Below are 22,741 nucleotides of genomic sequence, written 5' to 3'. Positions count from 1 at the left end.
ATAATGAAGCATATTCACTAGTATGATTCCCATAGTCCTTTTTCTAGTAAAATACTATTTACTCATACCTACTCAGTTATGAAGACAGCATCCGGTTTGCCTTTTGTACTTTCACTCACTTGTCTAATTTTACACTTTGTTGTTTCCACTTCTCATTAGAACTTTTCAGTAACCTCATGAGATGTCAAACCAAATTCCAGAGGGAAGGAAGTCCACTGGATGAGACGCAGTTGGCCTGAGAAGCCTGGCCCTTCTGGGCCACCCACAGGGCTGCTACAGCCTACATCCTGTGAGTGTGCTCATGCTAGACTTGCTCACAGAGTGTGTGTTTGTTTCCCATTCCCAAAAAAGTTTGCGTGACAGATTTCTATGCAGGGTGAGACTGAATATCCCTAAGTTGCCACTGGCTTGGATTGCCCCTCATTTGTATCTAAAGACTATCATCTTGTGGAAATCTTGGGGGCTAACCCAAAAATTTGTGACCTCTGATGTTGAGTACCACTTCACCCCAACCTCCTCACTTTCTGGAGGTCAGTACTTCAAACCTTCAGTCCCCAGCAACAGGGAAAGCTGAACTTAAATCAAAGTTCAACAACAAAAAAATCATAAAATGATAAACCATTCAGGAAGCATGATATATATACAGAGGTCAGGGAGGTTACTGTCCTGAGGTTTCATTCATCTGTTCATTCATTCAACAAATGTTATCTTCCTGGTTCTGTGATAGCCACTAGGAATACAATGTTAATAAGGCAAATACAATCACTGCCCTCATAGGATATACACCTAGCAGAAAAGGCAAGTAATGAGCAAAAATATATACTGTTGAATGGTTCTATAAAAGGAAAGATAGAGTAGGTTCCTTAACAGGGAGACCTAATGAGGCCTAGCCAGAAAAAGCCTCTCTTAGAAAGCAACATTTAAGCTGAGACATGCAGTCCAAACACAAATTAACCAAGGGAACTGAGTTTGAGGAACATATCAGGTGGAGAGAATAGCAAGAGTGTAGGATCCTTTGAAGCAGCAGAACCAATCCTGACTTAACTAAACATGCCTGAACTTTAATAATAGGGGTACCTTATTCAACATCCAAGCCAGATATATTGTTATACTGGTAATAAAGTTTTTCCAGCAAACACCCAAAATTGCATTTGATTCTAAAAGTAATCTTGACTTGTGTTCATAAAGCAGGAGTTCTTGGCCTTTATACAATTAGACTCTAGAAAATCTGATGAAAAGTATGTATCCTCAGTTTCAGAGCACTTACACACATCCTAAAGTGCTCCATATGAAGCATCAAAAAACATTAGATACTTAAGTATTAATTTAATGAAAGATGTACAAGACTTGTAGGGAAAATGGAAGTTCCTATGGCCAGGATCCTCACATGACCCTAAGTACTTGATGATGTAATTGGAATACTGCTAGGCTAATGCCCACACACCCGATGGCAATGAGCCACTATTGTTGGTGTTACTACAGAAAGAGCTCCGCCACTATTGTCAGTGTTACTACAGAAAGAGCTTTGCCCAGTGCTCTGCCCAGAGGCAGAGACAAAAACAGATTGTGAAGGCCGCAGAGGCAGATGTGATTCCAGCACTCAACCTGCCACCAAAAGCTGTCCCTGTTTGCAGATGACATGATATTGTACATAAAAAACCCTAAAGAATCCACTCCAAAACTACTAGACCTAATATCTGAATTCAGCAAAGTTGCAGGATACAAAATTAATATACAGAAATCTATTGCATTCCTATTCACTAATGATGAACTAGCAGAAAGAAAAATCAGGAAAACAATTGCATCAAAAGGAATAAAATACCTAGGAATAAACCTAACCAAGGAAGTGAAAGACCTATACCCTGAAAACTACAAGACACTCTTGAAAGAAATTAAAGAGGACACTAATAAATGGAAATTCATCCCATGCTCTTGGGTAGGAAGAATTAATATTGTCAAAATGGCCATCCTGCCTAAAGCAATCTACAGATTCAATGCAATCCCTATCAAAATACCAACAGCATTCTTCAACGAACTGGAACAAATAGTTCTAAAATTCATATGGAACCACAAAAGACCCTGAATAGCCAAAGCAATCCTGAGAAGGAAGAATAAAGCTGGGGGGATTATGGTTCCCAACCTCAAGCGCTACTACAAAGCCACGGTAATCAAGACAATTTGGTACTGGCACAAGAACAGACCCATAGACCAGTGGAACAGACTAGAGATCCCAGACATAAACCCAAGCATATATGGTCAATTATTATACGATAAAGGAGCCATGGACATACAATGAGGAAATGACAGCCTCTTCAACTGGTGTTGGCAAAACTGGACAGCTACATGCAAGAGAATGAAATTGGATTACTGTCTAACCCCATACATGAAAGTAAACTCAAAATGGATCAAAGACCTGAATGTAAGTCATGAAACCATAAAACTCTTAGAATACGACATAGGCAAAAATCTCCTGTATATAAACATGAGCAACTTTTTCCTGAACTCATCTCATTGAGCAAGGGAAACAAAAGCAAAAAATGAACTCATGGGACTACATCAATCTAAAAAGTTTCTGCACAGCAAAGGACATCATCAACAGAACAAAAAGCTATCCTACAGTATGAGAAAATATGTTTGTACATGACATATCTGACAAGGGGTTAACATCCAAAATATATAAAGAACTCACACACCTCAACAACCGAAAAGCAAATAATCTGATTAAAAATGGGCCAAGGATATGAAGAGACACTTCTCCAAAGAAGAAATTCAAAATGGTCAACAGGCACATGACCTGTTGGTCCACATCATTAATTAGCAGGGAAATGCTAATAAAAACAAAAATGAGATATCACCTCACACCAGTTAGAATGGCCAGTATCAAAAAGACTAAGAACAAATGCTGGCGAGGATGTGGAGAAAGGGGAAAACCCTCCTACACTGCTATACTGCTGGTGGGGATGTAAGCTAGTTCAACCATTGTGGAAAGCAATGTGGAGGTTCCTCAAAAAACTAAAAATAGAAATCCCATTTGACCCAGGAATTCCACTCCTAGGAACTTATCCAAAATTATAATTTTTCAGATTCAAAAAGACATATGCACCCCTATGTTTATTGCAGCACTATTTACAATAGCCAAGATATGGAAGCAACCTAAGTGTCCAGCAATAGATGAATGGATAAAGAAGAGGTGGTATATATACATAATGGAATACTATTCAGCCATAAGAAAGAAACAAATCCCACCATTTGCAACAACATGGATGGAGCTGGAGGGTATTATGCTCAGTGAAATAAGCCAGGCAGAGAAAGACAAGTACCAAATGATTTCCCTCATTTGTGGAGTATAACAGCAAAGCAAAACTGAAGGAACAAAACAGCAACAGACTCTCAGACTCCAAGAAGGGACTAGTGATTACCAAAGGGAAAGAATAGGGGAGGGGCAAGGGGATTGTGGGGTATTATGAGTGGCACACATCATGTGAGGGGATCATCGGGAAGACAATGTAGCACAGAGAAGGCAAATAGGGACTCTGTGGAATCTTACTGCACTGATGGGCAGTGACTGCAATGGGGTATGTAGTATGGATGAATGTAGTAACCACATTGTTTTTTCATATGAAACCTTCATAAGAGTATATATCAATAAGACCTTTAAAAAATGCATTCATCGAAGCTGATATAATGGAATTCTGGAGATCTGAGCATTTACATTATGTACATTATACCTAATTTTTAAAAGTAAAAGTATAGAAAAAAATATCTGACAATACCAATATGGAGGATGTGGAGATACCAACGAGATAACAGGGGGTTAAGTTGGAGGACACAGATCAAGAAGATAAATCTTGTGGTTCTTTCCACTCTCCAGTTTTCACATGTGACATACAAGATGATTTCTGCCTGAACTCCATAATGTATAGTCTGTTAAGCCGCAGAAAACCCTATCTGTTTCCTGGACTTGTGAAGAGCATTCTTCTGCTGTACTCTCTTGATACCCCATCCAGTCACCACATTCTATTGTAATTAGTTATTTACAAACCTGTCTTTCCCTACAAGTACAATGCCTGCAACACGGTGGACAATTAGTAAATGTTTATAGAAAGAATGAATTCTCATGCTTATTATTTATAACTGAGGGGCAAGTTGTTCCCTGATTCTCAATTAATTGTCTTTATGGGATATTACTTACCTCTGCCCCCAAAGAACGGCTGTGTACAGGTGAATACACTGACTGTCTTGGACCAACCAATACAGGAGACCATTACTGAGGTCTAAAGTTAGAGCAGTAACCTAAACAGAAATAAAATAAGAAAACAAATCAAATAAATGTGTGAAGGATAACTTTGTGAATATGTCACACTTAAGGTATAGATTTCTCTTTAATATCCTCTTTGGAATAACAAACTAGTGGATTTTTACCTTTCACTGAATATAAAAATGTGAAAAATGGCTATATAATTTTATGTAATAAGCACTTACTTCCTAAAACCCCCCAAGGTAGGGGTTATCTGTTATGCACTTCTGTATACTTAGCTCAGGTGGTTCTTACAGTATGACCCTCAGATCAGCAGGAGCAGCATCAACTGGGAATTTGTTACAAATATAAATTCTCAACCACATTCCAGTTCCAGTGAGTCAGGAACTTTGCACCACGTGTCAAGCCTTGCCTAAAGCTGGCCATAACTTTGGACTCTTCAGCCACATAAGCCAATGGATTTCATTGCTGTCTAAATCAGTTGTTCTCAAACATTGCTGCACATTAGACTCACCTGTGGAGTTCTTTAAATATCTCAATTCCCTGGCCTCATCCTATTAAATTACATTCTCCAGGGATGGAACCCAGTCTCCAGTACATTTTCAGATTCCCCCAGATAATTCCAGTGTGCCACCAAGTTTGAAAACCAAAGGTTTAAACCATTTTGAATTGTATTTGCTGTTAATTATAACCAAAAATATCCTGATACATTTAAAAATTAATACACACAGGGATAAAAACCCTGAATTATAATTGATATGTGTCATGCTTGGATAGAGTCAGTCTCACCTAAGGGTTTCAGCCCTGGGCAAGTTTATTGTGGATTCCGTGAGACTGAAAAATAACAATGGAGTGTTCTTGGGGTATATAAGGGTTTATACCCAGATTTATTCTCATGATAACAGATCAAGTGCTAGAATCCTGTCCACCTCCGGACCTCTCCACTACCTGGAAGCCCCAGGGCACTGGGAAGAGCTCTTTATATAGAGTCAGTAATGTCACACTGCCAACACGTGTGTAAGCATTCACCTGTGAATGTTGCACATGAGCAGTGGGTAAGTATATCAGGGTCAGGTGAGGATCTTGTCCATAGGAACTTCCATTTTCCCTACAGAGTCATGTGTATATAAAGTCCTATATCCAGCTGACATCTGAAAAAGACTTCTTACTACTCTTTCCTTGTCTTCTTTTTACAACCCATTATCTTAATTTTGTGCCCAGTTGTCTAGGTGAGGCCTAAGAAAAGACTGCTTCCCCTGTGAGAAAGAGCGCATGAGATAAAAGTTACAATTCAAAGGAGTTTTTTTTTCTCATTTGGCTTTATAGTACTTTTCAAATAAGCTGAGATTGCCAAGAGTCTGTCCACAAGTAGTGGAATCTCTCCACAACAGACCTAGAGGCTGAGATGTATCAGTTAAGATTAAAGTAGATGACTACATCTTTAGCAAGATACAGCATTACATAAGGAAAAATGATAAGCCAGTGAAAAATGTAAAAAAAAAAAAATACAATAAAGGTATCCAAGAACTAAAAATATTTGCTGGCAGGTGACTCAAGGTCTGCTACAAACAATTAACCCTGAGGCACTGGCTACCAGAACCTTCAGGTATCATATAAATCATAGCCTTTATCTTCAGAAAACTCAACCTACTCATTTCCCAAAAGGTAAAAAAAAAAACTATTCTCTGAATTTCCAACCTTTTGGAGTTAAATCCTGTCCTTGCTTCAGGCTAAATGAAATTTGTTGAGAGTATTTTTTCAGCTAAACTGAAATCAGGTTAATCTTGTTTGGTTATTCATAGTGAGATGCACTAGAGTCTTCTAAATTACAGATGAACTCTATTTTATCTCTTTAAAAGGAGATTCTGCAATTCCCTTTGCTGGAATACAACCAACCATTCAAGCTGTAAGTAAAATTTAGGCATTGGGTCATTGCTGTCTAATAATGTTCACACACTGAAAACAATCCAATGTATGATCTAAACTAAAACCTTGAAGTTTAATCCTGTGGTAAAATGTTCCATATACTATGAGCCCAACCCATCAGATGTGGTAGAAGTATCTCTTTGCTTCAGATGAATATCTCACTTTATTCTCTCTTTTCATCACACAAATATCATACATCTTTCTAAATAACTGGCTATTTTATTATACCTGTTGATTGCAAAGTATCGTATGGTTCCATGATAAACCTGTAACATATAAAAAGGAATGATAATGAGGTAGAGAGCTTACTCCATGCAATATGTTGTTTTCAGCCACTACCATTAATGATACAAATGGCTAAGACATCAGAACCACGGAACCAGAACACGGGTTTGCCCAAGCAGCAATATTCACCAGCCTTGAGAGGATTTGGAGTGGAAATCTAAGGAATGGGATACTTCCCCAAACATGCTGAGAAATTTAATGACCCACTCATTTATGGAAAAGTCTCCAGAGCCACCCCAGAGCTTTCCTCAGTGGAATTTCTCAACCAGGCTGGGGCAATAAGCAGAAATTATTAACAAAGCCCCAGGAGTGAATAGTAAGTTACTCTTGAGATAATATTATCTTTAATATGCTTTTACCGAAAAAAAAGAAGTGTTTGCCCCTAACATTTATTATGTAGACATAAAAAATAAATTTTCCTTATATTTAGATTCAGTTGGCTCCAAAATAGAAGTAAGGGATCTCATCATTGTTTGACAGGAATGATTAATCTCTGGATAGAGTATGTAAATTTCTATTTCCTTTAAATGTCCATATTTGCAAGTAAGATCTCTTTAAATATCTGTGGATAAAATGAATGTTCCTGTGGCCAGGATTCTCACCTGACCCTGATTGGCTAGTTCACAGCACACGTGTGGGCAATGCATTGCTATTGACTCTATATAAAGAGCTCTACCCAGTGCTCTGAGTGACATGGTGGTACAGCCAATCGGCTGCAGGAAAGCAGAACAGCGCCAAGAACAGAGGCCATGCAGGCAGAGAGGCCCAGAGGATGGCTGTGTGGCTAGAGAGGCCCAGTGGCAGAGACCGGCTTGCTGCATGCAGACTCACTCTGAGTGGACGAGATTTTAGTGATTGGCCTGCCACCATGGAAATAAAGTTGGGTATAACCCTTTCACCCCAAGAACATTCTACTCTCATTTCTTTGGTCACATGGAATCCATAGTGAACTTGCCTGAGGCTGAAACCCATTGGTAAGACAATTGGCATAGTTGGCAGGATTCACTGGTGACCAAGGAAAAAAAACAAGCTGCCTTCATGGAAGGAGTGTTTCAGCAGGCTGCACCTATGGACAGGGATAACATTCGAGTATTCCCCTGTAGAAATGCGGTATTGTGAAGGGGTGGAGGACTGGGGTCCACCCCAAGAGAAAGCTGACTGAAATGGTGTCACTATGAAGTGCCCAAGAGGAAGCAGCACAAGAAGGAGCCGTGGTCTGAGAATGAGCAGCACAAGAAGAAGCAGTATGGGAGTGCAGGTTTCCAGGTGCCATGGGGCAGTCGAAGGGAGAGGCCTGAGAAGGAGTGATGCAAGAAGCAGCAGCACGCAGGCTTCCAGGTGCTGTGGGGCAAGAGAAGGATGTAGTGAAGCCATCAGCACCAGAAATGGAGGAGCGGAGGTCTGAAGAATGGGTGCGGGTGGAGTCCCTGCCGTTGCCGGAGGCATCGGCCTCTCCTTGGTTGAGACCCCACCCAGTAGAAAACTGGTGGAAATCCAGAAAGACTCAGCAACCACAGGTTCTTTCAAGAGAGGTGCAGCCCTCTCCTCAGGTTGTGGAGCACTCCATGCTCTTCTTCTATCCTCAGGCTCCAGCACAAAAGGAAATATGGTTTGCTTCTTGAAGGAAGAATTTAAAGGGCCCTGTGAAGGTCATGAGGACCCAGATGTGAGTTGGTTTGAAAAGGCAGGAGCAGACAGAAAGAAATCAGACTGGAGCTGTGGAAATTGATACTGGAGCAGCAGTTCTGACTGCTGAGGATGAAGCAGAAGGCAGAGATAAAGCAACAGGATCAGCCTGTGTGCCTACGAGACTTTTTGCTGGAGAGGCTGGAGAAGGTGGGTATTTTTAAGGCCCACCCATAGTCCTTTTGGTTAACTCCTTCGAGTAGAACTGGTTTGAATACAGCCAGGATGACCGCTTGGTGGCCATGGATCTCCTCAGGCTTGAGGGTAATTATAATTTGTTGTAATTTTTGTTATTTGTATATTGTCACAGTCTCTGTTGTTATTATGGAATTTGGTTACAATGCTCGAGCTTTCTCACACATGGACCATTGCAGAGGATTGAGGGCACATAGATTGAGAGAAAAGAATCCTGGAGGGGTGAAGTGTGGATAAAATGAAAGTTCCTGTGGCCAGGATTCTCACCTGGCCCTGGTTGGCTAGCTCAATACACATGTGTGAGCAATACGTTGTTATTGACTCTATATAAAGAGCTCCATCCAGTGCTCTGGGTGACATGGTGGCACAGCTGCAAGGCTGCAGGAGAGCAGAGCAGAGGCTGGAGTGGTGGCAGCACTGAGGACAGAGGCCCAGAGGACGGCTGTGCAGGCAGAGAGGCCCAGAGGCAGAGACCAGCTTGCTGCATACAGACTCGCTCTGAGTGAACAAGATTTTAGTGATTGACCTGCCACCATGGAAATAAAGTTGGGTATAACCCTTTCATCCCAAGAATGGTCTACTGTCATTTCTCTGATCACACTGAATCCACAGTGAACTTGCCCAGGGCAATATCCTAGAAATTATAGCCCATATATATCTTACAGACTTGGGGATCAAGTGACTCAACAATTTGTTTGTTTATAAGTGACCTGTTATATTTGCATTAGGTGTAATTTATCTCAATTAACAGAAAAAAAACTTTAAAAAAAGAAAAAATTTAAATACCCTAAGTAGAAAAATAGTATGAATGACTTATTCCTTCTTCATGCTTTTCCATAATTTCTAAGTTTCCTAGATGTATATATGATCAGAAAAAACAAAATTCAGAAATGAGATAGCAAGAGGTTAACTAAACAGGATCGAGAAAAATAGATTTTGCTTCCAGAATTTGAGGAAGTAATACTTACATTAGTTTTAGAAACATTCCTATGTCAGGTGGTTTTTTCAGGCTCATTTACAATAATAAGAGCTTAACTATTGAACAGTTCCCATGTGCCTGAAACTATTCTAAGTACATCCTATGAATTATCTGTTAATCTTAACAGCAACCCTAAGAAGTAGTACAAGTATTAATAGACCCATTTTCAGATAAAGAAACAGACATAGAGAAGTCAAGTAATTTGCCCAGGGGGGCTCACATCATTTTTAGAGCATGCAGTACACAAAATTGATTGCAAATAATAAAACAACTAGTCATTGTCCAACAGGAAGCTCTAAAATATGCAGTAGAATTCCCAAAGACAATAAAGAAAAGTAAGAAATTAAAATGCATTTAAGCGTGGGTTCATTCAAGATAAAGCAAACTACAAAAATCTCCATACTTTATTTTGTTTTATTTAATCAATTATGATTATCAAGTTAGACTTAGAGAAATTTTGGTTATACGAAGATCTTACTGCTAACAGGACTTCCTTTCAGATTCTACTTTACTCACAATAAGCAGAAACAGTATTGTCCTATGGATACAATAGCATGAGTTAGTATTATTAAATGATCAGATCTTATTTTTGATTTATTACCTTTTTCCCAGAAAACCAAGGCTGTGCCTGTAGTACAAGGGAACTTTCCCCATTTAGCGTGGTGCTTTCAATTGAGTATAATGTGGTCCAATAGAGATATCCTCCAACTGAATCCACCACCATGTCATTCACCAACAGCTTCACATGAGTCACAATGTCTGTGTGTCCTGTCAATACAGACTGCCTTTGTATCTACAAAACATGAGTGTACGGTTGGTTAATGATTTTCAAGTGAGATCATTATTTCTGAATAATTTATTGCAATCATTAATAATTTGCAACATTCATCATTCATTCCACCACAAATATTTCTTAGCATTAAGTGCTGGATAGCATGCAAAGCCCTGGAAACATGACAGTCATGGCACTGACACCCATTGAGCTTACTTCTTTTGCTGTCTCTAAAGGGAAGGGCAGTCAATTCATTTTGAATTAAAATACTTACTCTTCCTAACCATACATCCGGAAAATTGAAACGCTTCTAGATAAGAATGTGTTTGATTAAACCCCTGAAGATGTATATATCCTGATAAATGATGACACCTCTCCTTGCTCCCCTCTATCAGTGTGTTGCCCAAATATTAATTACTGACATTATTGAGTAGCTATTATATGTCAGGCTCTTTTAATATTTTATAATATTAGCTCTTGTAACCCTAACAGTATGAAGGATTTCTATAACCTACTTTTTCACAAGTAAACTGAGTTCAAGGAAGTTAAATAATATTTCCTGGAGTTAAATAGTTTCATAAGAGATAGAGCAAATACTTGAAACCAATTTTTATGTCTTTCACTTCCTCCTTCAAAATTATTTTTAAACTACCCTGATTTAGAGAGTGTTCTCTGATTAATACTCAACTCCATTCTACCTGCATATCATTGGCACTTATGATTTCAGACTATACAATATTGCTTTACCTGTAAACACATTGCTTTGCATGCATCTCCTATTATTTTGTATATGTATTTTATCTCATCAAAAGAGCAGGGACAAGGGGAGATGGTTGCACAACACTGAATATAATAAAAACCAGTGCATTTTACACAACAAAAGGATAAATTTTTTTGTATGTGAATAGCTGATGTTTTTCTAGGAATAGCAGATTTGTATCTACTATTTACTCTATATTCCCTACTATGCCTATCCTCAAGGTTCTCAGCACATGAGTAAAGACAAATGATTACTGAGTGAATAAATGAATGGACAACAAGTGCTATCCTGATCAGAAAATGATTTTGGTATCATATTTCTTGATCTGTCAAACCAGTGTTCTCATCATTAACCATCCTTCTCTTCAAAGTGTACCACTACACCAACGTGCAGGATGTTTTCATTTTGTATCCAGATCCACTCTGCACCCTCTCAACCCTGTACTCTGTGACCCCGAAAGCTGACATCTATAGACTGCATCCACTGGACTCCCTGTTCCCTGGCTTCCAGAGAGGTTCAGCCAATGGAAGCACAGGCAGAAAACTGGAAGGCACAAGGAAAGAGCGACTGGAGTACTTATTCCCCCAGATCGCTCCTTGCCAGACCATACATTTGGCAGTGGCTGTGTGTCATGTCCACAATTCCTATGTTTTCACCCTTCACAGGTCCTTCTTTCCCCCAACCCCCTTTACCCCTGGAAGTGGTATATCCTCCCACACTTGCAAGCCCAGGGTATGCTTCACCATCCATTGCTAGTTTTCCTTCGCCCTGTCCACACCTCTGAAAACAGTTCCTTTGTTTGGTTTCCTTTAATCATGACTTTGGAGTGTGCCACTGTCCTCCAGGACACTGACCCACAGGTGAACATTTTAATATATTTATTCTAAGATATTATTGAAAATATATAACTAGTACACCAAATAGTGATATAAAATTTTCTTTGCACATAAATGCATTCTAATTAAAAAGTGAGTAGGTTAGGAGGCACAGATTAAATAAATAATAGCCTAGGTAGTACACAAGTATGGAAACATGGAAGTCACTAAGTGGGTGGGCTCTGTGCTTGAACAACCAGAATGCTGAGCTTTAACTTACCACATATGTCTTTCCAGCCCAGTAGATAAAGTGACCCAGCCACTCAAAAGCTAAAGCCCCTGCTCCTGCAATGTTGGGTATGCGGTAATTCTCTGAGATATCTGTCCCATTCAGCAGCCACACATAAACATCACCTTTCATGTTGCTGTAGTAGAGGCTGTTGTTATACCAATCCATGTCTCAAAACAAAGTGAATTGGAAGCAGTTATTTTTCACAGATGACAGCATAAACATGGTGAGTCAACAAATCGCCTATATACCTCAATGTAATTTTAAAGCACATCCTACTATAGATATTCACTAGATTATTTCAACACTGTTATCTCAAAATCTTAACCTCAGAGACCAGTGAGAGGAACTAATATTCGCTGAGTATCTCCTCTTTGCCAAACATTGTTCCAGGCACTTTCCATACCTCATTTAACTCCTAAAACAAAGGTATGAAGTAGGAATTATCCCCATTCTTGACATGGTGAACTCAAGACTCAGTGAGATCATCTATTGTGCTCAAGGCCTCACAGATTCAAGCCAACTCCAAAGCACCCTTCATTCCATCACAACCTGCTAAGTCTGACTCCTGTGTTGGTTAGAAATGCTGTTGTGTCTTTAATGGCCAAGCAAATAGATTCAATATTCTTAGTTAGAGAAGATATCTTCAGGCAAGATCATTGTTATACCATCCTAGAATGAGGGCTTTTCTTCATTCTAATGTCTGCCAGAAAAAATCACCCTTTCATTACTTAATAATCCTCTTTGTCAAGAAATTCTTTCTTACACTTTATTTAGAACTCCATGCAGCCATTCCTTGCTTTAGTCTTATGGCAAACTTAATAAATTGCTTAAGTATGGCTATCTTAGTAGTGATTCTACAGCATCTTACTATGCTGATGGACAGTGACTGAAATGGGGTTTGTGGGGGGGACTTGGTGAAGGGGGGAGTCTAGTAAACATAATGTTCCTCATGTAATTATAGATTAATGATACCAAAATTTAAAAAAATTTTTTTAGAAAACAATAAAAAAATAGTATGGCTGTCTTAGTGAAACAAGATAGGCTGCTACCATGAGACAACAGTGATAGGTTAAAACAAATGAAACATATATCAAAGGCTTCCTGAAATAGGCATAAATCAATAAATAACTTCACATTTTATAAAATAATAAATAGGTTTCCTACTTGAGAGCTGACATTTTCTTAGTGGTATCACTGGCGGTACAGTTCAGTTAATATATTTTCCTTTCATTATTAACCTATACCAAAACACTCAGCTCTTCTGATTTATTGAATAGCTTAGGAAGCCTTATGAGTAGAAACCTGTCATCCAAGTGAACAAGGGATTTGGTGTTTACCTGACACATTTCCTATATCAGAGGATAAGAATTCTTCTGGGCCAAAGCTATTTAATGGTTTACTCCAAAGCCCATCTTCTTTCACAGCCATGATAAATGGTGGTTCCAAAGCTGTTCGGTAAAATGGGAATTAAAAGAAATATAACAGAAAGCATACTTTGTAATGCACTCTTCTTATATCCTAAGATTTCCTTTATAAAGTAAAAGGATATCAACATTATGAAAAATACAGTTGACCTTTGAGCAACATGGGTTTGAACTGCATGGGTCCACTTATAGGTGGATTTTTTTCAATAAATATTTTGGAAAACTTTTTGGAGATTTGCAACAGTTTGAAGAAATATTTTCTCTACTTTATTGTAAGAATACAGTATATAATACATGTCACAGACACAATATGTACTAATTGACTATTTATATTATCAGTAAGACTTCAGTCAACTGCAGGCTATTAGTTTAAGTTTTGGGAAGCCAAAAGTTGTATGCAGCTTTTTGGTCTGCACAGGGGGTTTCATGTCCCTAACCCTGGCATTGTTCAAAGGTTTACTGTGTGACAATATAAGTAATTGTATCTGCTTATCTACATATTAAACATACATTCTGGTTTTTATGTAAATATTTGAAATTGAATGTGAAGAGAAATAGTGGTGATGTCTCCTCTATAGTAATGTCATGGTCATGGCAGAATTTTTCCTCCGTTGGCTGCCAGTTGCCATGGTCCCATTCGGAGCACCCAGAAGTAACTGTGATAACAACTGCACTGTAAATGACACAGTTATCTTTCCATTTTCTTTCACCCAAATGGAATTCAGCATTCTCCATAGCCCCTCAACTTCTCTCACCATGGCCTTCAGAGTTCAAGGGGCGCTATTGCTTCATAGAGAAGAAAGCCAGGGAAAAGAAGAAAATTATACTGTTTCCTCAAAAATATCTTGAAAACTTTAAAGTAGTAGGCTAGAAACATAAGTTAAATATCATAAAGAGCTTTATTTGCTTTCCTAATGCACATGAAGCTCATACTCCAGGCAGCAATGCTCCCTTGTTCTAGTTTCTTCAACACATTGAAGGCAAGAAATTTTTAAGAACAAAGAGAGTAGGCCTCTTATGACAGAATTACTCCCCAAATCAAGAACCCTTTCTCACCTGGGACTAGGGTGGTGCCCACTGAGGGCTCTGACCAGGGGCCTGGCCCCGCGGGAGAACTTGCCCTCACAGAAACCTTGTATTTCATAGAAGTCCGCAGCTCAGATACATTCAGCACGGTCCCACTTATGTCAGGGAAAACGTGAGTGGTTTCAGGAAAGTCTTGGGTTGACACTTCCACCTCATAAGACCAGTTTTGCCAAGCAGAAGGGCCTAACCAGAAGAGTTAAACAATATTTCTGATCAGGATGACATCAGCAAGAGCAAACAAAGGGTTGTCACCTACCTACAGCCTCATCTTGAACAGAAGGGTGATTGAACAGTTATACCTGTTACCCCACTAATCTCCAATATTGACCATATGACTAGGACAGTGTCCATTCCATCATGCTACTCATTTGCTCCATCGAAGGACACGTAACTACCAACAAATTGGAGGACACTATTCAGTCAAAGCTGTATGCTTGGCTGCATAGAATTGTCAGTGAGGTTTTTCAGTAACATCACCAGGTGTAACCAAATGATGAATCTCTAGTACTATTTCCAGTGTTTATAAAGTACCTTCCTCCTAGAAACCCAAACAATACAAGAAAAAGGCCTATTAATTTTCAGCCATCTTTGACATATTTACAGCAAACAGGCATAATTAACTCTGTCTCAAAGTTAAAAATAGGCTATATTTGCTAACCAGGGGTCGGCAAGTTACAGCCCACAGACCAAGTCTGGCCCACTGTCTCTTTTTGTAAATGAAGTTGTACTTGTACACAGCCACAGTTACTCATTCATATATTATCTATGGCTGTTTACACACTACAAGGGCAGAAGTGAATAGCTGTAACAGAGACCATATGACCCACAAAACTGAAAATATTTACTATCTGTTTCTTTTTAGAGAAAGTTTGCTAGCCTTTGTACTAGACAGTTTTAAGTGTTCTACTTACCCATCTTAATTTAATCTCTATGACAACCCCATAGAAAGACACACTTAACATTCCTGTTTTCCAATAGTGGGAACTGATGCACAGAATGGTTAACTAACTTGCCCAGTGTGGTTCTACTAATAAACGGCAAGACCAGCCTTTGAACCCATGCAGGCTGGCTCCAGAACCCACCTGCTTAGCCATCACACACACTGTCTCTCCAGAGATGGAAGTTCAAATTCACAGAGCTTTAGGGACTTGCTCACATTCATGCAAGACCTGAATGGATACAAAATCTCAACCTAAGCACTCTATCCTCCTAGCTATTACATTCACTCAGACTAAAATGTCAGTGTCTGGCTCCTAGTAGACACTCAATAAATGTTTGAACCATTCTGTTGGCATTTACCTGAGAAATACAGAGATCCTCCTAATGCAAAATTAGCAGGTGCAGAACAAATGTACAAACACTTTTTTGGGCCTAAGTATTACTTTGGTTGATAACTAAATAATCATATATAGGTTCTCAAAACTGAGTTGCAATGTCACCAGGTCGAGCTTCCCTCTCCTTCCAGGGAGGCGGGTAACCACATTGGGGAGAGGCCACTCACTGGCTCCTATGGCGAGGGCAGGTGGCTTCCACTGAACGAGGGCCTGGTGGGAGCCAAATAGCACAGAGAGCTGCAGCGGGCAGCCCAGCAGAGGGTGTGGCTGCGTGTAGGAGCCAGAGATGACCATGTTATCAAACCCAAACTCTTCTATGTGGCTCAGGTCACATCCCACGATGAACTCATTAAAAGAGGAAGAGTCCTGTTGGAAGACGGCCTTTCCATCTGTGACAAGGAAGTCATTGTTCTCACAAGCAAAGCTCTTCACGTCAGCAAAGGGGACCTGAGCCAGGACACAATGGGAAGCAGAGCCATCCAGAAATGTTGACATGAAGACTCGGGTGGTGTCATTGAAGTAAATGATTCGCTTGGACTGTGGCTTTACTACAAAGTCCTGTAATGTGCAGCTCTCCACAATACGGCTGGCTGCTGAGTCCCGACCAGATGTCATAGGGAGATCTACTCTGTAAATGCCGTCTCTCAGGAGGTAGAAGACGTACCTGACAAAGGAACAAAAGAAGCCTCATGTGATTCAGTGGAAGGGTGGATGGGTAACCTCTTCAGCCCATAGCTTTATCCTGTTGGGCAATCAGAACCATGTATCTCCCGAGTCACTAAGTACAGCCTTTCCCAAGGTGCCAAAGGGTAAAGGAATTTACTAGAGATATGCACTATTCTAAGTTAGAAGTTGGAACATCGGAAAACTTTAGCTTTACTTAAAATGCTTAGTCTTCTAATTATTATAGGTGCCTTTTTAAGGAATCATAGAATTTAAGAATATAAAGGGTCTTTAAAGATTTTTCTAATGAAGCCAACTCTTAAAGGAAAACATTTTATATAAAAACCACATGGCTAAACATGTTATTCATTATAAAACACTTTTCTCCAAATGCACAGATTCTTAAGTCTATTCCTGTCAATAAATTCCCCATGCATTGTGAATGATGAAATGGAAGAAAGCAAAAACATTTAAGTCAATTTTTTCAAACCACACAGCTATTTTTTTGCAACAAAGAATATTTGCCACATCTACTTTGCAATTGCAGTGGCCTAAGCTTCCTTTTAAAATTTACAATTGAGTGGGGCAACAGAGCTACCATTTTACAAATAATGAAGAAATACCCAATATGTGAGTAAAACAGCTGGGAAAAACCACCCGCCAGTCAGGAGAAGGGAACCACTGAAGAATTTTGATTTAGTGGGTGAAGTTCATTACCATCAGAATGAGTCATTTTGTAAAATTGCCAGCAATGTTGCATTTCATAGGATCTTGGACTTTTACAAATGAGGAAAACAAGATCCAGAGAGTCCAAAGGACTTGTCCTGCATTACAGGGTTTTTAAAAAAAATATTCTATAATTCAGTAATACATTTGAACCTAAGAAAAAATAATTTCTAGTAAATTAGGTACATGTATGAATAGAAAACCTTGATTTTAAAGTTATAACAAAGTCTTTTTTTCAAGGTCAATTTATGAAAATAAAGATTGACATGGGCTATTTTTTCCATTCAAAACAAAAACAACTTTATTCCTACAGGAAAGAAAAAGTGTAATCTTACAAACACTGACCTTAGTTATTAGTTATTAACCTACAATTATCTGGTCATATTTAATTATAACCCCCAAACAGCTTCTTAGATTTTATCCTTCACACATATGTGCATTTGGAAGTCACAAAATATTTTCTCAGAGAATATTCATTTCACCCTCAGAATAACCCAACTGGGCACTAGTGACTTGCCCATATGGATAGATAAAACAAACGTCACAGACATGAATTTGCTTGCTACTGCAATTAAGTGGCACAATTGAGCTAAAAATGTGTCCATTTTATTTGGGAAAAATAGTTCTTTATAATGGAAAATTTTTACTTGTTATTAACCATCAAGTCCTGTGTCCTCAGGTGACTGTCAGCAATATTCTCGATAAACCAGCTTCTTGATAAGTGTGAGAACCAGACCAGAGAAACGAACTGGCATTGAATTGCTCAGCAAAAGAAACAGTGCAACAGAAAGAAGAAACGGAGGTAGGAAGGGCTTCCTGGGGAGAGCGCTGAAGAGGCAATGAGACCCTGAGTCCTGCCATAAAATTGTGACGAATCCAAGACTGGAACCCAGGTCTCTGAGTCCCAGAAAAGAGGTTTTTCCCACATACGTACATTGTACCAAGAAGGAGAGAGAGAAAACTACTAAAACTGGAGAAATTATGGATCAAGTATGAGAAAAATTTCCTTGTAGCTCCACAGAATAAACACTTTGCCTGGATTTGATTAAATTCAAAATAAGATACATAGATTGGCTCATCTCACACCATAATGTTTCATGAGCAAGCAAGTTTCCCAGAAGTTCTTGCCAATAGACAAGAATTCATATTTACAAGGCTAATAACTTACCCATTGTATGAGTCAGCCACAACTTTTTGGGGTGCAGTAATTGAGGAAGTAGTGATTTCCTCAATGTTTGAGCAGTTCTCTAAATCACAGAGACATACCTAGAGAGTCAAAAACACATCAGGAGTATTCGTTTCTGTCTGTATTCAATTTGGCCAATGATGATTTCTTGAGTATCTGTTCTGTGCTTAGAATTGTGCTGAGTACATTTCAAAAACATAAAAAAGCCCTTAAAAGTCAGTTTTATGTCCTCTACCCTAAATTTATATCCTATTAGCATCAACAAAATTCAGTACCTAATTTCCTGGCTTGTGGAGGCATTCATCTTTTTGAGTATTTAAGCTATATCTACGCTAATGGTTTTCCAGCAATAGTGACTGAGAGAAGCCTGTCCTTTTCAAGGAAGGAAACTTGAAATATGTCAAGACTGTGTCTCCTCAAAGGTTTGGTAATACTGTATTTTCAGAAACCTACTAAAGTTACCCCTGGTTATTATGTAATTCAAAATGTTTGCACTGATTTTGATCATGATTGGCAGTTTTACCTCATAATAACACAGGTACCACCACTATTCTATGGATGATGAATTATCATTAGTATAAACTCACGGCTTTGAAAATTCACAGATGATTTAATGTGAGGTCATGACTAGTACTATGTAAAGTCTAGACTCCCATATAGAACAGATCTATGATTCTTTGCTAATCTAGTGTCTCAAACATAATAAATACTCAATGAGTATTTATTGAATTAAAGAAAGAATTATCTGTACTTGTAAAATTACTTAGTTATGCACATGAATAAGCAATATCTCATTATTCACTTTAAATTCTCATACTAACCAGTTCATCCATGATGAAATACATTCTCTGATAAAGCCAGTCTATGGAGATGGAAGAAATTAATCCTGAACCTCTGTAAAAAATTCTTAGACCAGACATATTAGACATGTTGGCAACCTCCTTGACCCATATAAGAGTTCCTTCAGAAAAATAAATAACTTACTGGTGGACATCAACTGATATTGCTAGAAAAGCCAAAAGATACATGTATAAACACATTTTAAAAACTTGAGAAACAGAATTTATTTGTTTAATTTTTAACAAAGAGGTTAAATAGAAGTCAACCTGAATCTTTTTACTATGGCACATTTCTATTATACTTACCTGTAATATTATGGTGTATAGCATCTGACTGAAGGCACTGTGCTTCGTCTACTAAATGTTTTAAAGATCTCTTTCTTAGAGAAGTTTTTCTGGATAAAAAGAGCCATTGTTCCTCTTCTTGAACTAAAACAACATCACGACTTACAGATAGACCAACCACATGCACATTGAAACAAAAAAGATTAATAACACCCTTCAAAACAAGCTAGCACTTGAAAGAAGCAGGCCAGATTTTCTCTGAAGGTACTGGGGCATTTCAACTGTGGTATAATCACATGATTCAGTGAGTAGAGGTAGGAAGTACAGGGCCAAAAAAGTTGGATTTATGTGAATATGCCCCTTAATGTCCCTAAATGCCCCAAAATAACATCATATGAAGCATCACCATTCTCAACAGCCCCACCCTGGGAAGGAGCTCAGTTCCTTATCCTGAGCTGTGAGAATCTGACTGCTTGGTGGAGGTGGTGCAGCCCAGGCCAGAGTGGGTTGTGACACACATACAGAGAGTCATTGGTTGTCTCCATTTTGTTTTCCACTGTCTTTTCCTTGGAGCAGGAGAAAAGCCCTGGAGGACTGAGATTTGAGGCCTGCGGAGCTCTGCCTCGTGCCCTGCTCAGCTGGAGGCTGACACACTGTGCAACTTTCAGGGCAATTAATGAATGTTACGCAATGATCACAGTAACAACCTAAGCCTGCTCTATATTTAACTCGCCCTTTGCACATACTTCTTGAATGACAAAAATACCTCTCCTTTCCTGGAGTCTCCTAACAGCCAGAAAACACCGAAGGCTGGTGAGAGATGACATTGAGTACATACTGGCACAGGCATGTGCAGACTGGGGCAGGAGGAGATTAAGTCACCAAATGGGTTTCTGGTGAAAAATAGAACAGACTCCCTGAATGCTGAATCTTTGTGTGGATCTTTACTAGTTTCCCCAACATATTTCTGGTGCTCCTTAGAAAGCATGTTCATTTATTATTTTGCTCACATTAGCATTGTGCCATAATTATTCAGTCACTCAAGGCAATTATTAAATTGCCAAAGCCAAAAAAAAAAGGCACTTGTAAAATAATAACAAAAAAGAATTTGGTAGATTGAATATTCAGAATGCTATAGTGTAAATTATTATGTCCAGATATATTTAAAAACCTGAAGGAGACTGGAAGAAAAAGATATATGATATATATTAAATGGTGATACATAAAATAATATAGTGAGGGCAGAAAGGTTGTTCATATCCCCTACTATGTAAAGGTTAGTCATAATCACTAGCAATTTCAACTGAAACCAAGGGTTTGCTTGAGGTCATTTTTTTTAATCCCTAAATTTTGTCATTCTAATTTTTAAATTCTTAAATTCTAATGTGAAAACTTTTGGCTTAACAGTTTACTTTCATTTGTTAAATATGGGGACTCACTTAAAACTGAAAGCTTACCAAGAACCCAAAAAATAATGAGTGCCTGTTTGGGCAGAAGAGGTGGGGTCTTGAGACCACCCGATGACCTTATACCTTCAAGATCTGAACCCACCCTTGCTACACCCTCAGTTCCCATGTAACAGATGGAACCCCTCTGTGCCATACCTGCTGGGGATGAAGTGGTAATACTAGATTCTGCTTCCAGCCCCTCACCAGCTTCATTTACTACTGCAATAGAAAACCTATTCCAAAAACAATTTGAAGAGATGTGTTTTACATGGCATAGTGTGAACATGAGATAAAAATAGAAGCAACAATGTTTCTTAAAGGAAGATGTGGCAATGAATGTATTTGGTTACATAGTGCCCTGTCAAGCACTAAAATGACCATCAATCACATCCTTGTTTGCCTTCCCCATAGAACAGTTCGGGGTCACAGAGGTCAAAAGCTGAACTCTGCTATCTGCATGACCCCCATTCCCACCCTAATTTAAAGAGGACTTAGTAAATGCCAGAAAAGTTAACAATAGTAAAATAATCCTCCTGATGGTTAATAAAAAATATCATTAACAGAATATCACCTCCCTACTTTCTTCTTGTTGGATTAAATGAAGAAATGGTATTTATGATGTCTTTATCAGCTCATATTTATAAATATCCTCTGAATATAATAGAAACAAGAATGACTTTGCTTAGGATGATACAATCTAATTAACATATAAACTTGAGGAAAACCACAATAACTTAATCCCAGCAACACAAAGACACTGGGATTTCTCAAAATACATTTAAACCATTTTTAAACCATATTTCTTAAGTAATTCTCGTGCCTGCAGCCTTTGTGGGTACCTTTTCCTTGCACCACTTAATTCTTACCTGTAGGTGGTGTTCGGCAAAGTGGAGTAAAACTGGAAACTGGTTCTCTGTGTCCCTGAATCTAATTTTTGATTTTTGCTGATTAGCCTTAAGTTATAACCCAAAATAGGTCCACCTGGGAATTGGGGTGGATCCCAACTGACTTCCACTGTGTCGGGACTTGAGCTCTCGATATTTCTAATGAAAGGAGCAGTTTCAGGAACTGGAAGAGATAATGGTGACATAGTAAACAGAAAAATATACATGGAAAAAATGTAAATAGGATAGGAAAAACATCTTGTTTGTTGAAAACCTAGCATAAAAGAAGCATTTTTATTAATATTCTAAATAAGTGATAGAGAGAAGGTGGTAAGATTCTATGAGATGCAACTCTTGATTTCTAAATGACACTGGTTAGCTCCTTTTCTAAGGGACTCTTTTGAATGTTACTTTCCTCACTTCTAATTTATGAGATAAAATTAAATGTGGAAGCATTCCAATAGGGTAAGAATTCTAGAAAAAAAGTCATTAAAAATTTCCAGAGACATAAGTGAGTTGAAACGTGGGATAGAACCAGGTTAGGAAAGACAAGAGAATCTGTAACAAAATGGGAGTCAATAATTAACATGAGTTGAAATAAGTAATTCCTGGGCCTTTTCACGGGCTGGAGTGCCATGGCCTGACTAGTGCCAGCTGAAGATCGGGTTTAGATAAGCCTGAATTAGAACAGTCTGCTTTGCTTTCATTGGCTAAGGCTGGGCAGACCCAGACTGTACCTTGCCTCCCCCAGCTGCCAAGTTCCTGGGGATCCAGGTTCACTGTGCTTTAGTAGCACGTCTTCCCCTGTGAAGGATGACAGGAGCATGCAGTGATTAATTAAGATTTGAAGTGGCAAAAAAACAGAAAGGAAAACAAATGACCTAACAGCCTATCTTCC

General features: G+C 38.8%; 1 protein-coding gene across 1 annotated transcript in view; it reads right to left on the bottom strand.

Moving 5' to 3' along the window:
* The window catches only part of ROS1 (ROS proto-oncogene 1, receptor tyrosine kinase), a 118,267-nt gene that overhangs the window by 71,606 nt on the left and 23,920 nt on the right, over positions 1 to 22,741 (bottom strand). Inside the window, 11 exon segments of the mRNA XM_057489314.1 lie at positions 4,193 to 4,293; positions 9,931 to 10,122; positions 11,957 to 12,135; positions 13,306 to 13,416; positions 14,449 to 14,661; positions 15,980 to 16,476; positions 18,370 to 18,467; positions 19,209 to 19,393; positions 19,533 to 19,655; positions 21,116 to 21,192; positions 21,826 to 22,027. Of these exon segments, the coding sequence (XP_057345297.1) occupies positions 4,193 to 4,293; positions 9,931 to 10,122; positions 11,957 to 12,135; positions 13,306 to 13,416; positions 14,449 to 14,661; positions 15,980 to 16,476; positions 18,370 to 18,467; positions 19,209 to 19,393; positions 19,533 to 19,655; positions 21,116 to 21,192; positions 21,826 to 22,027 (1,978 nt within the window).

Source organism: Manis pentadactyla, chromosome 12, assembly GCF_030020395.1.
Source record: "Manis pentadactyla isolate mManPen7 chromosome 12, mManPen7.hap1, whole genome shotgun sequence".
NCBI classification, from domain to species: Eukaryota; Metazoa; Chordata; class Mammalia; order Pholidota; family Manidae; genus Manis; species Manis pentadactyla.
This window is presented reverse-complemented; position numbering and strand designations above follow the sequence as displayed.